We start from the raw sequence: 13,329 nt of genomic DNA, 5'->3' as shown, positions 1-13,329 counted from the left end.
ATTAAATGAAAAGTTATATATTAACTTGTATAAATAAAAATGGTATAATAAGATATCTTACCTTAGAGAAATTGTTGTGTGATTTCTTCAAATATGGATTGATTTATAGAGGGAAAAAAAGTATTTTATATAAGAATTATAGGTATCGACATTTTCTAATCAATTAAATAAGTATTAAATTAACAAAAAATTGTATTAAACAAATTCAACGTTCATCAATACAATTGATAATAAATATAATAAAAGGAGATTACGAGAAGAGAGAAAAAAAAATTGTTCGTTTGGGATTTTTAGATTAAGAATGAAATTAAAATTAAAAGAAAGATTAAACTATATTTTACAAAAGATTTCTCTACAACTTCTCTCCATATCTCCCTAACCACTCCAAAAAAAATCTTTTATTTTATAAAAGATTTCTCTAAAACTTCTCTCCATATCTCCCTAATCTCTCAAAAAAAAAATCTTTTATACAAAGTAAACTAGAATAAACATAAAAAACAATTGAACTTTGAAATCATCGATAGAATCAATTTTGGTTTGAAGTTTCCAATCGTAGTAAAATTTGTGCAAAACTTTGCTACGGCCAATCACATATTAGTTCAATACTCTCTTTCGAATATTTATAGATATGTTACTCTTCTCCTCGTCATTCTTACTCTTTTCTTCATCGTTCTTATTGATTTATTATGTGTTGATTGAGGTGGGGATAGAAGAAATAATGGTTGAGAAGGAACATATGAGCTCAAAAAACTATATTCAATCTATTTCTCTAACAAGCATTCAAACTTAAATCTCATCCAAATTTTTTTCCCTTTTCTAATGAAATAACATCTTAAAAAAAATCTTAAGACACACTACTAATTTAATCATAGATTACTATACCACTCCATCAAAGAAATGAGTCACATCTTGATCGGTTCAATGTTATCATTCAAAAGATCAAAAATTTTTAGTCCATACTATTTTTGGAAAGGTTTCTATGATAGAGGAATTTTTTGTGGCATCATGTTAACATGAAAATTGGAAATAATTGGCTATGAGACTATAAATTTCTTTATTTTTATAGATAACTTATCATACTCATACATGAAAAAGTTGTGTGGTTTTGATTTGGAGTTGCATGTGAATTTTTTTTTTTTTTCATGTACCTATTCTTTTCTTTTTTTTTTTTAACAAAGAGTACGTACAATCATAAAAAGATATAAATATGAGGGCAAAATAGTTTTTACAAAAAAAGTTAAAAGGGCAAAGAGGAAGTGAAAAATTCTCTCTTCTTAGCCCCTTTTAATATTGTATAGATTTTTGTATTTTTCTATAATAATAAGACACTTTTTGTGATATTGTGATCGATGTCCAAAATTAGATAAAATTAGCAATCACATGTCTTTGATTGTCTAAATTATGTTTTTAGTGATTTAGGCTTATTATATGAACTTTTGGAGAGATTTTTTACTATTTTGTAGATTTTGACATCACTACAACCGTATCATCAGATTCACCTGACCGCATCAGAAAGCCCTAATTTTTCAAATTCATACCCAATTATTATGGTTGCTATTTTCTCAGTCAAAACAGCTATTCAATGTCTAAAATAAAGGGTAAACGTCTAGAGCATGATTTTAGGTTATTCCTCAACTACCTTGGCCTATATAGAGGAGGAAAAGCCTCCCATTTCAACTTCAAGCATCAACTCTCCATCTCCAATATTATTGCATCGTTGTAAAAATTACAAAGTATAAGATCACATTATTGCATAAGGATATCATCACAATAAGACACTCAACATTCTTATTTTAAACATAATATTTTTTTTCAAAAAAAAAAAAACAATATTAATGAGAGTCAAGGAAAATAAGTAAACCAATTAACAGCCACAGCCCCTAAGAAAACCACTGGCCATATAAAAGAAACACAAGCCACTGAACGAGCCAGCCCTGCAAACCCTGAATGTTCTGTCATGACTGCGCTTGTTCCCAACATGAATGCAAACACCATAAACCAAACAGAAATACCTGTCAAGAAAGTCACCCATCTTCTTGGGTAACTGAACCCCGAATTCGCCCCGAACAATCCCGTAAAAAATGTGACGAACATCGATGCCGCCGCAAACCCGAAAGACAAAGCATCAGATATCAAATACAATCTAAAATATTTTTCCTTTCGTAGTACCGCCATACCATCGCTTTGGTATCCCCCGGGAACTTGGAAGGCAGCGCTGAAGGTTACTGTTGCGATAATCGTTGCCACAACGAGATTTGCATCTGATAGTTCGCTCCATATTTGCGATTTCTGTAGTTGATTACTGGCTTTATTGTTAAGTACAATGGCTGATTTATTGGTTTCTTGTTCTGTGACATTTGATAATTTTGATTCCTCTTTTTCAAGCAATAGATTATTGGTTCTGGGTTTTCTAGCTAGCACTTGTTCCATGCCTCGTAGAGCTCCATTAAATTCCAAGCGTGCTATGCTGAAAGACTGCATATTTTACAAAGTGAAAAGAATATCAAACATGTGTGAAGTAAATACTGTACATTTTTCATCTCAAAATACTATAATCTTTCTCTCCATTATATAGGAACAAGATCATATGATTTCTAAATATAACATTTTTATATATAAAAAAATCACAATAATTTTATGTGATTAACATTATACTCTGTATATAACTTATGTGTCATTTTGATATCGTAAATATAACATTTTTTATTGTATATTATCAATGATAGATATCTATTAATAATAATATTTAAATATTTATTAGTGATAGATCATGTCTATATCTATGGATAATAGTGAATGGATAGACATATGTCATTAATAAACAATTTTTTACATTTATCAATTAAATATATTTTAATCATTGATTGATAAACATAAATAATGAGATGTTAAAATGTCAAAATGGACATGCATGCAAACAAGTATTTGTTAAAAATAAAATAAAATCTCACTTATATATGCCATTTTTTTTTTATTTTGTTGACATAGCATATTGGTGATGACAGACCTAAAAGAAAATGAGCACACAAGTATGCAAATAGTTACCCATAGAAAATAAAAGTTAAATACCACAAATTTACAATTTTAATAAATTTATAGATGATTTTCCACATCTTATAATCCCATATTTTCAATGATTTTCCACAACAATAAAAAACATAATATACTCACATTTATATTGATGGGAAGACGTACCTTTTCATACCAACTAAACTTGGAATTCAATCGAATAATATCATTTGTAGTAAAACCAGCCTTGTTCATAATCTTCTTGTCAACTCTCCCATTGGCAGCCAACATCATGACTATAACATAGTCCCCAACAATGGCAGCAACATGGAAAGGAGTGTTCCCATCAATGTCTTTTTGGTTCACCAAGTTCCTAAAACTTCCCAACTCCAACATCTTTCGAACAGCGTAAGCCTGCCGGTTGGCAACCGCAACATGGAGGGCTGTTTGGTCGTTTGGATCCAATAGCTCGCAGCTGTCGGGACAAACTTTGGCAAAGGTTTTGAGGACGGCGGAACGGCCTTCTTTGGCGGCTAAGTGCAGGGCCGGGACACCTTTATTGTCTTTCTTATAAGCCATGGATGGTGTATGGTTTAGTATTATTTCAACCAGTTCCTTGGATCCGAGATAGGCTGCATAGTGAAGAGGAACCCATCCGCAAATGTCTGGTTCTATTAGAATGTTTGGGAACTTGTTCAACACCTTCTGAATAAAATCTGTAAAGTTTGGGTAAAAGGGTTGCTTGAATCAGATAAATGTTATGTTTGACTTGTTTTCAAGGAAAAATGGTTAGTGCAAGAGATGATTTTGCTATTAGAAAACAAAAACACAAAGTGGGTTGTTTTTAAATATAAAAAAATAACCAAAATGTTTACTTTATAAAAAATTTTTAAAACTAACAACGATAAATGCTTTGATAGATACTGATAGAAGTCTATCAGTGTCTATCAACATCTATTTTCTATCGATATCTATCAATGCCTATCGTGGATAGTTCTAAAATTTTGTTATATCTTATAAATATTTTCAACAATTTTACCATTTGAAATAATTTTTCTTTTTTTTTACTCCCAAACTAAATTATGGATATTATTATTAGTGTTCTTATTCATATTACACTATATAGATGACATGCATTTTTTTTTACGTTTAAGATATTTGTCCTCTTGATGTACTCTCTCATTTATTGGGGTTTGGTTTGTTCAATTTGGTATTTCGAGAATAAAATAAGTTTGTTAAAAAAAAAAAGAGCATTTATAAAAGATATTGAAGATATCCATGGATATTTAATATCGATGTCGAACTCTTCGATTTATGGATATATCAACATGTCATCGGATATTTTCATGATTTATTACCATTTTTAGTTGTTTTTTTTTAAACAAAGAACAAAGTTCAAAAATATATATTTTTTTAATTTAATCTAAAATGATTATAATTAACCATTGCTAGCCTTTGGTCCTTCCAATCAAAACTTTCACTCTAATTCTGCTTTTTCTTGTAATTCTACTGCTAAATGAAGTATCTATTTTCTTAAATACCTAACATGATTATAAAAGAAGAAAAGCACAAACATTTGGGAAAATGTCAACAATAAATGGAGAAAGGAATAGATCTGTATTTTACCTTTTTGAGAGGGCCTAAGTTTACAGGTGATTTTCCTTTCCCAATAAGGCAATCCCAGCACTTCTGGAAGGAAATGGTTGACATACAAGACTGGAAGAGCCAAATACACTCTAAGTGGAGTCTCAATCAGATTCTGGGTGTAGCCTATGGACAATAATTTGGAATATATATATATATTAATTATGTGAACAGTTAGAAATTCTTGAATCTATTATCTGACACTCTAAACAAACAAGCACAGAAATCTCACTGGTAGAATCTAATTTGTATTGTATTTATGTTATTTACGTTATTTACGATTTTGGCTCTAAAATTTAGAAGGATGCGTCATTGAACCTCTCTAATTCTACTAATGTCGCTGAATCTATAATTTGATATACTTTTCTTTAATAATAAGTCATTCCCCTTTGTTCATGGGCATAGTTAACACATTGTTAGTTAAACACGTAAATCTTTGTATCAATTGCTCTACTCTTTGTATTTTCTATGTTTCTTTAATTAGCGATTTCTTAGCATGAACAATTTTAACTAATTTCGCTAGATCTTAACCTGATCACAAAATCTAATATAAAATTGTACTAAAAGAAAATCCCATTAGATTAGAAGTTGTAGTCCTCCAACTAATTGTTGATCTCAAACAAAAACACATAAAACCTATAAATAAAAAGTCCAAGAAAATAATATAATTATATCAATAAACTTACGTTTGAGGGTTCGAATGATAATGGCATGAAGCACAGTGGCGCTATCTCTTCCACCATACAAGCAATTCAAATCCACTTTCAGAATCTCTTGTGCAATCTCCAAATAATCCTCTTCCACCGCCACGAACAGTGGCGATTCTCCAACTCCGTTAGCATACGTCACCAACTCCGGACATTCCTTCACCAGAAGCTTCGCAATCTCACCATGGCCATTCCTCACGGCGTCGTGAAGTGCGGTGTCCTTCTCTAAATTCACCATCCTCAACAACTCCTTATTTTGATGATCATCGGCCTCCAGATCATCACCATCATGCCAATTCGCTGCGCATTCAATAAGATGCTCCACCGCTTGGAAGCTCCCTAGCCTCGCGGCCAGATGCAGCGCCGTGTCCACTTTCGAGTTCGTCACATAGAGAATTGATGGGCGTCGCCGTGTGATCTCTTTGGCGATGTTCTTCTGGTTGAAGGCGGCGGCGACGTGAAGGAGGGTGTTGTTCTGGACGGTGGTTTGGTGGAGAAGAGAAGGGTTAGAGTTGATTAGAGAAAGGAATGTGTTGTAATCTCCTGAGCTTATACATTGGTACAACTCAGAATTCATGAATTGAGAAAGAGGAATTTGGAGAGTTGATGAACTTTGGGACACCATGCCCAATATCTCTCCAATAACCAAATAGAAAAAGCAAGTAAATATGTATAGCCAATGGGATGATCAAATTATATATATATATATATATATATATATATATATATTCCCTCCAAATTTGATTCAAACATCTCAACATGTGGTTAAGTTATGTCTTTTATAAGTTATCACCAAGATATTACAATTAGGTAGACACATTCATAGTATTCTCATCACATCCGTCCATAAACAAAAGATCTGCATTAATAAAAAAGAAAATAGTACATGGAACGAGCAAGATAAAACCTCACAAGAAGTGAGGGAGAAGTAGAGGCTAAAGGAAAACTTTCTAGATTAGTGAAATGGCAAATATATTATAACTACAAAAAAGATTGAGATTTTGACCTCCATTAAGCAGCCATATGAATAATATCTTACCGTTGGTGTGAGTTTGACTTCTCATGGGATCCTCAACATGTGTCATTAATATAATGTTTCTTTAGGTTCATCTTTCTTAGGTAGATTTAATTTTAGACTGAATACTTATTTGGGTTTTATAAGTTCTGATTTCATATTAGATAAATATGTATAGAGTTTCATTTTAAACCAATTGGCAATGATAAAAGTAGTTTAAGCATCTTTTAAAGATTTTAGCACCTCTCTATTTTTCGATGTAGAATCTTTAACAGTAGTGAGGATAAATATTAATTGGCTAATTAATTTTGAAACAATTTAATCCAAAATTATTTCTATCAAAACATGTCAAAGTGAGATCGTTTCAATGATATTCACATAACTTTCGATCTTAATTATTAGTCGTTGTGGACAATTTGAAAAAAATAATGATGATGTGTCCGTGTCCTTTTTTTTTTTTTTTTTTTGTCAAAATAACTATATACAAATATCCTTCGACTAATTCATTGCAATAATGTGCAAATTAATTAATATACATGTAATGATTTTGTTTAGAGAAAGATGAGATATGTAGATCAATAGGGCATGTTATACTGTTAAGCAGGTTAACTATAAATATTACCTACCATCACTATTTAAAAAGTTTCTAAAATTAGTATTAAATAATTGGCATATTATTCAAACTTTAGAAACTAACCTCTGTAATTTTTCATACATTATACAATTGGTTATATTTTGAGCATAGTTCGAAATTTAATTGTGCTTATTTGATATAAATATCTAATCAAAATATTATAAATTGAAGGATAAAATTAAAACCAAATCCTTTTTTAATTTCATTGCCAACCATGACCAAGAAAGCTCAACTAATTAAGTCTGAGATTTATTAACATCAGAAAATTTTCATTCTGAATACTCTAGACACCTCCTTTTTTAGCATATATTAAATAGTTTTTGCTATTCTTTACTTGTTATGCCCTAGACACCTTTTTTAGTATAAAGTGAAAGGTGACAACAAGATTAATCCCTTCATAGAGAAAAGAATGGATCATTTCAGGTGTTAATAAAGGCAAAAAGGGTCTCCCAATTCATTTCCTACTATAGCATGGACAAGACAAGAATATGTCCCCAAAAGAGAATATTTTTTTTATATATATAATTTGCTTTAGAAAGCTGCCCCACCATTTAATGCCTATCTTTATTTTGTTAAGGTTTGTATCCACTATTTCTTTTTCTTCCATTTATATATATATATTACCATGTCCTAAACAAGCTAATGTGGTCGGCGAAATTTGTAACCTAATTTCGGACTAAATAATTAATAGTGGTAACACAGAGAATCAAAGAGTTTCCTAATTACATGGTTTACAACCTTGAGATAACCGAAGAGGGAGGAATTTTGAAATAGTTTGATTGTAAGAAAATTTAATTACACAAAATTAAGAGAGAAAAATGTAAGTTGATGTAATCTATGAAAAAGGCCTACCTTGTGTTATTATGGAGTCTCCCTATTTAATATATTCACTTATTGAATTCTCATCACTAGAATTTAAGTATTTATTTATATTTAACCGAATTAATTAGAAAAGCTACTCAATCATCCTAATTAACTAATTGGTTCAAATTTGAATTGATGTAAAGCATGTGAATTCAAGTTGTCCCAATTGCATTAAGATCTAGGAAAAAGTTAAATTGAATATTTAATTTCCTAGTGCCTAATCAAATATTCATCAACTCGATCCTAGGTTGATTAGAACAATGCTTATCGTTATCGACTCGCAAGCTAATTTAACTTATTACTTCTTGCAGATTGACATACAATTATATGTCATGTATCATATGTTAATCCAAAGCAATAATTATACAATCCCCAAGCACTCGAAAATATGATAATATTCTATTAAATTTGAATTGAGTTTAAGATATAGAAACAAATTCAAGTTCAAATGATCACAAGTACATGAATAAGTAGAGTAAATCCTAAAACTCAAGCTAGATTAAGTTACGTTAGTGGATAATCGACATGTCAATCAAGGAGGTATAGTTAGGATACATGACTGGTCAAAGAGTAGGAGAAAAGCGGAGAGAAATCGATGAAAATCGGCTGGAATCCCAGATGAAAAACCCTAGGCAGCTAAAAATCATTATATAGTAATCGAGTTGGCTCTGCGGCGCCGATGAAAATAGCACTCGGATGGTTTGGAGTGTCATGGCGCTGTTCACTTTGCACGAAATACTACATTCCGCCTTTCAGTGTCAAGTAGGGCAAAACTGTCATTTTCACCTTGTCCTTCCCGGTTGATGCAATTAAGCTTCGTTTTGGCCTATTTCAGCTTCATTTCATCACTAAGGCTTGGCTTTACCTCTTAGATGCCTGAAACCTATAAAATCATCAAATAAACACATAAAATCTAGAAATAACATTGAATGAAGCAGAGCAAGATAGCAAACTTTCAGTGCTATCAAACATCCCCCAACTTAATTCTTGATCATCCTTGAGCAAGGTAGAATAAAGTACACAATCACATAAGATATGCTCACTCAAGTCACATGGTTAATAGTCTCTTAGAATCAACTTGCAATCAACATGTAATCAAATTATAATTAGTCAATGAAGTACAACTGAAAATGGATTTTAGACCTACTTATGCATGAATTAGTTCAAAGTCCTTCTAATCAAGTCCTGGTTTTAAATGGCTCTCAATTTGTTCTCCCTTTACACTGACTCAAGCATTAATTATCAAGGACCAAAAAAAAAAAGAAAAAAAATCAAGATCCATATGTCAATTGAGGCGTTTAAAATTAAATTCTAAGGACGCCTTAAACTTGCATTCTTTTTACCTAGGAGCATTAGCTTTCACACATCACTGCAGTGAACTATACTCACTTTTTTCTCGTGAGTGTCCTAACTAATCACAGCAAGGTAGCTCTTTACCACTAGTCATGCATAAACATTACAAGTTCCTTTCTTTCTTTTTCATGATATTTTCTTTTCAGTGCAACATTTTATCAGCTAATTTTTAAGCAGATATTTAATTCTTTTTTTCTTCTTCCTCAGTATTGCATTACAACCTATCATGGAAGACACTCTATAGTTAGTGGGGTCTTTTCGAGATGAAAATAAAAATATGAGCTAAGTAATACAATTCTAAGTATGCATGACCTAACGTAGACATGCAAAGAACTTAAACGTGCATGAAAGATAAGAAGAAAAAAAATAAATGGCTAAAATCATGATTATTCTTTTCTATAAGAAAAACTTTTAAAAATGGCTAAAAATCATGATTATTATTTTCAAACAATATATCATGCAAATAAAATCTCAAGGGAGTGCATCATAGACTAGTCATCATAATGAACCACACAACATGAGCAAGAAAATATTGTTATACACAAAATATCTAATTATCGTGATAGACTCTTATTATCGTTGATAGACTTTAAATTGAAATATGAACATTTCAAATTTCAAACCCTAATTTCAAATTAGAACATTTCAAATTCGCTCAATATTCTAATCCAAGGTTTAATTTTTTATAAGCTAGTAAAGAGATCTTATGAACCTACAGATCATGAGCTCCAACGATTTGAGTTTAATTAGTTAAACTTTTTAATTCAAATTAATCAATATTCGTTAACCACCAAGACACACCATTATAGCTCGATTGTTGCACTCTCCTCGCTATAGATATATTTTCACTTGATTTAACCATAATCAGTAAGTCAACCCTTCACTTGTTATTCGTAATAATGGTTGGGAACCCTTCACTTGTTATTCGTAATAATGGTTGGGCTTAATGTTGTTTTCCCCCAAAATTATATCTTGCTCCTTAAGTCGCACTGAACCTCTAATGAACAATAGGTTTGTGATCCAATAACTAAACTGAGTCTCTCTCGGGCCAATGAGAGGGTGAGGCCCCTTGTTCAAGACTTGGAATCAGTACTTATGAGAACAACCTCTCTTTTATCCTTAGAGATGAGTAGGAGTGAATTTCGTCTTGCACCCTATGTCTCTAGCTATCTACTCGATCTTACCCCTAAAATAGGAGACTTATTGAGTTGGTACTGTTGAGCCAACCCTCACTTATGTAAGTCTAAGGATAATCCCGAATAAATAGGAGTTCATAGTTAGCTTAGAATTAAGGTCGAGTTAACTAGGTCATCAATTTGAAATGGCCAGTCTTAAACAATAAACAGCGTTATAAAGTAAGAGTGACTTATTTCTTGGTCCTGGTCTTATATAAACTCTTTGCATAGGACGCCCCCACTCGCATGTCTCCACATGAACAATTCGGGATCACATCGTCTGTACTAGATCAAAATGGGTCGTATCCAATAGTGTTACCAGAATAAGGTACCCAACCTTATTCATATACTATAGACCGTTTTGGCTATTTACTCGATCTTGATCTATCTTTATGACTCCACATAAAGTCTAAATATTCATGTAATAGCCATGGATCTTAGTTTATTGGATTTAGTCATTACAAATGCAATTTACAGAATCAACAACAAATTTTATTGAATAAAAGTCAATAACATCTTTATTGTAATAGAATATGTTCAGTTTTAGGACATACAACTCAACAAACTCACAGTTGGATTAAAACTCCAATGGATTTACATATATACAAATATATACAATATTGAATATGTAGGAATGAATTATCATGCAACGGAAGATTTCAGAATCAATAAACACTTAAATACATTTAATTTGAGTTTAGCATGTTGTTCATATGATATTCAGAAAAGGGTTTGGAACACATATTATCTTTGAAGAATTCCTTCACAAACTCAGCTAAAATCCACCAAGATAGAGCTTGAAACTTAAAGAGGACTATCACCAAGATCTTCTCTACTATGCTCAAGCTGGAACGTGGGGTGGAAACACTTAAATCAAGTTGAATTGATGAAGAATAAGTGAGGGGTATGTAGGGTTTTCAGGTTATCACTTCAGCAAGTATAACACATAATTCTTATCCGTTCTTCATGCGTGGAGCTTCTTTATATAGGTAAAATTCATGCAAATATATAGGGTTGCACGAAGAGCAGCTCCAACTTGAAGATCATCATCAACTAGAAGTGAAATTTGGTGACTATCCATCATAATGTGGTTAGTGAATTTTTCCCAGAAATTTGAAAAAATCCACTTACCTAAGATGATTTCAAAAAATCATTTATTTTTTAAATTAGTTTTATAAAATTAATTCAAAGATAATTAATTTAAATAAAACTAATTTTAATTAATTTTAATTAAACTTTTATTTTAAAAATATTAATTTAATATCTAAAAATTAAATTAATAAAATATCAATATCATCAATAAATAAATTTTATTTAAATCATAATTTAAATATTAATTTATTTTCCATTTCCGTTTAATTTCAATTAAATTAAACGTTTATAATTGTATTATATATAATCAATCGAAAACCCCTAAAATTTGATTTTGAACATTTCAAATTCATAATCCTAATTTCATACATCAATACTCAATTCGTTATTCCAAATTATTGAGCTAGTAGAGGGACCTAATGGACTTACAGATCATGAGCTCCAACGATCTGTAACTAATTTGTTAAAACTCTTTAATCGTATTAATTACTATTCGTTAACTATCAAGACACACCACTATAGCTCGATAGTTGCACTCTCCTCACTATAGATATATTTGTTGGGGTTGATGCCCTAAAGTTTCGTATCCTGTAATTTGTAAACAATTTGTACGAACGCTTGTGTTGTATAATATATGATATTTACTCCACATCTTTTATTTTGCTCAGTTGCTTGTTTTATTTGCTTTACCACAAACCAATAAACATAAAATCCCTGGTTATTTGTATGTGACTCAAGCATGTATGTGATGACATACAAGTGGATCATGTCTTGAGTGATAACCAAAATGGTCTGTAGTATATGGATATAGGAGGGAACCTTATCCTGGTAACGCTACGGATGCGGCCCGCTTTGTGGAATGGTCACAAGTGTTATGACTTGTCACAGATGGTCTGATCATGATCATTCGTGTTGGGGACATGCGAGTGGGGGCATCCTATACAAAGAGTTTGTATAAGACCTAACCACGAAGTGTTAACGTCTCGTTATATAACACCGTTCATAACAGAGACTTCACTTCACTAGAATGACCATAGGTAAAATGACCTCAATCCTAAGTGAGTTAGGAACTCCTGCCATTGAGGGTGGTCCTTTGATTTGTATGGGTGCGAGTGGCCAGGTTGCCAATTCAAACCTATTATTTAGGGGATTCATCTGATTTGGGAGTTGGGAACTCAGCTACACAAGATGGAATTCACTCCTTCCTCGAGGCAAGGGTAAGTAGATAGATAGCTCCCTTAAGGGTTGATTCCAGGCCTTGAACGATGTGGCGCCACACACCTTCTCTTGACCCGAGAGGTGTTCACACATAGTTGGACTATGTTGTATTGTTCATTAGATGAATCAGTGGTACTTAAGGAGTAAGATGTAACTACAGGGGGAAAATGAATTTGGCCCAGCAGTACTTACGAGCATATGTGAAGAGTCATCGTACTCATGATTGGTTATATCCGATGGATACAAAAATATATTTGTGGTAAGAAGAGTTCAGTTGTTGGTATTTAGTGGAATTCCTGACAGTTAACATATGGTGGATCTTGTGGCTAAAAAGTTTAATCAGCTGCTTCGAGCCACAAGTCCATTGGTCCCCTGGGTAGCTTGGATAAAGTCGAGAATCAGTGTTTGGGTTAATTTGAAATTTTCAAATTAACAAGAGGAAGTTCGATTATATATGATATAATTGGACTGGTTAATTATATATGATATAATTGGCTAAATGTATGAGATACATTATTTTGGAGGAAATTAGATATAAATATGATTTATATCAAGTAGAGGAGAAAATACTATAGTAGATATGTGATATCAAACTATAGGATAAAAATATAATATGGT

At 31.8% G+C, this 13,329-nt stretch overlaps 1 protein-coding gene across 1 annotated transcript; it reads right to left on the bottom strand.

The window, feature by feature from the left end:
* Window positions 1-1,671: 1,671 nt before the first annotated feature.
* LOC120069540 (protein ACCELERATED CELL DEATH 6-like) lies at window positions 1,672-6,032 on the bottom strand. The gene is made up of 4 exons (XM_090314908.1): window positions 5,340-6,032; window positions 4,636-4,779; window positions 3,196-3,725; window positions 1,672-2,475 (listed from the first exon to the last, which is right to left on the bottom strand). The coding sequence occupies exons 1-4, from the start codon at window positions 5,983-5,985 to the stop codon at window positions 1,843-1,845; spliced, it is 1,953 nt and encodes a 650-aa protein (XP_090171034.1). The 5' UTR covers window positions 5,986-6,032; the 3' UTR covers window positions 1,672-1,842.
* Window positions 6,033-13,329: the final 7,297 nt, after the last annotated feature.

Source organism: Benincasa hispida, chromosome 6 (genome assembly GCF_027475165.1).
Source record: "Benincasa hispida cultivar pf3 chromosome 6, pf3_genome.v1.1, whole genome shotgun sequence".
Lineage (NCBI taxonomy): Eukaryota > Viridiplantae > Streptophyta > Magnoliopsida > Cucurbitales > Cucurbitaceae > Benincasa > Benincasa hispida.
Note: the sequence above shows the minus strand (reverse complement) of the source record. Positions and strands in the feature narration are given on the sequence as shown.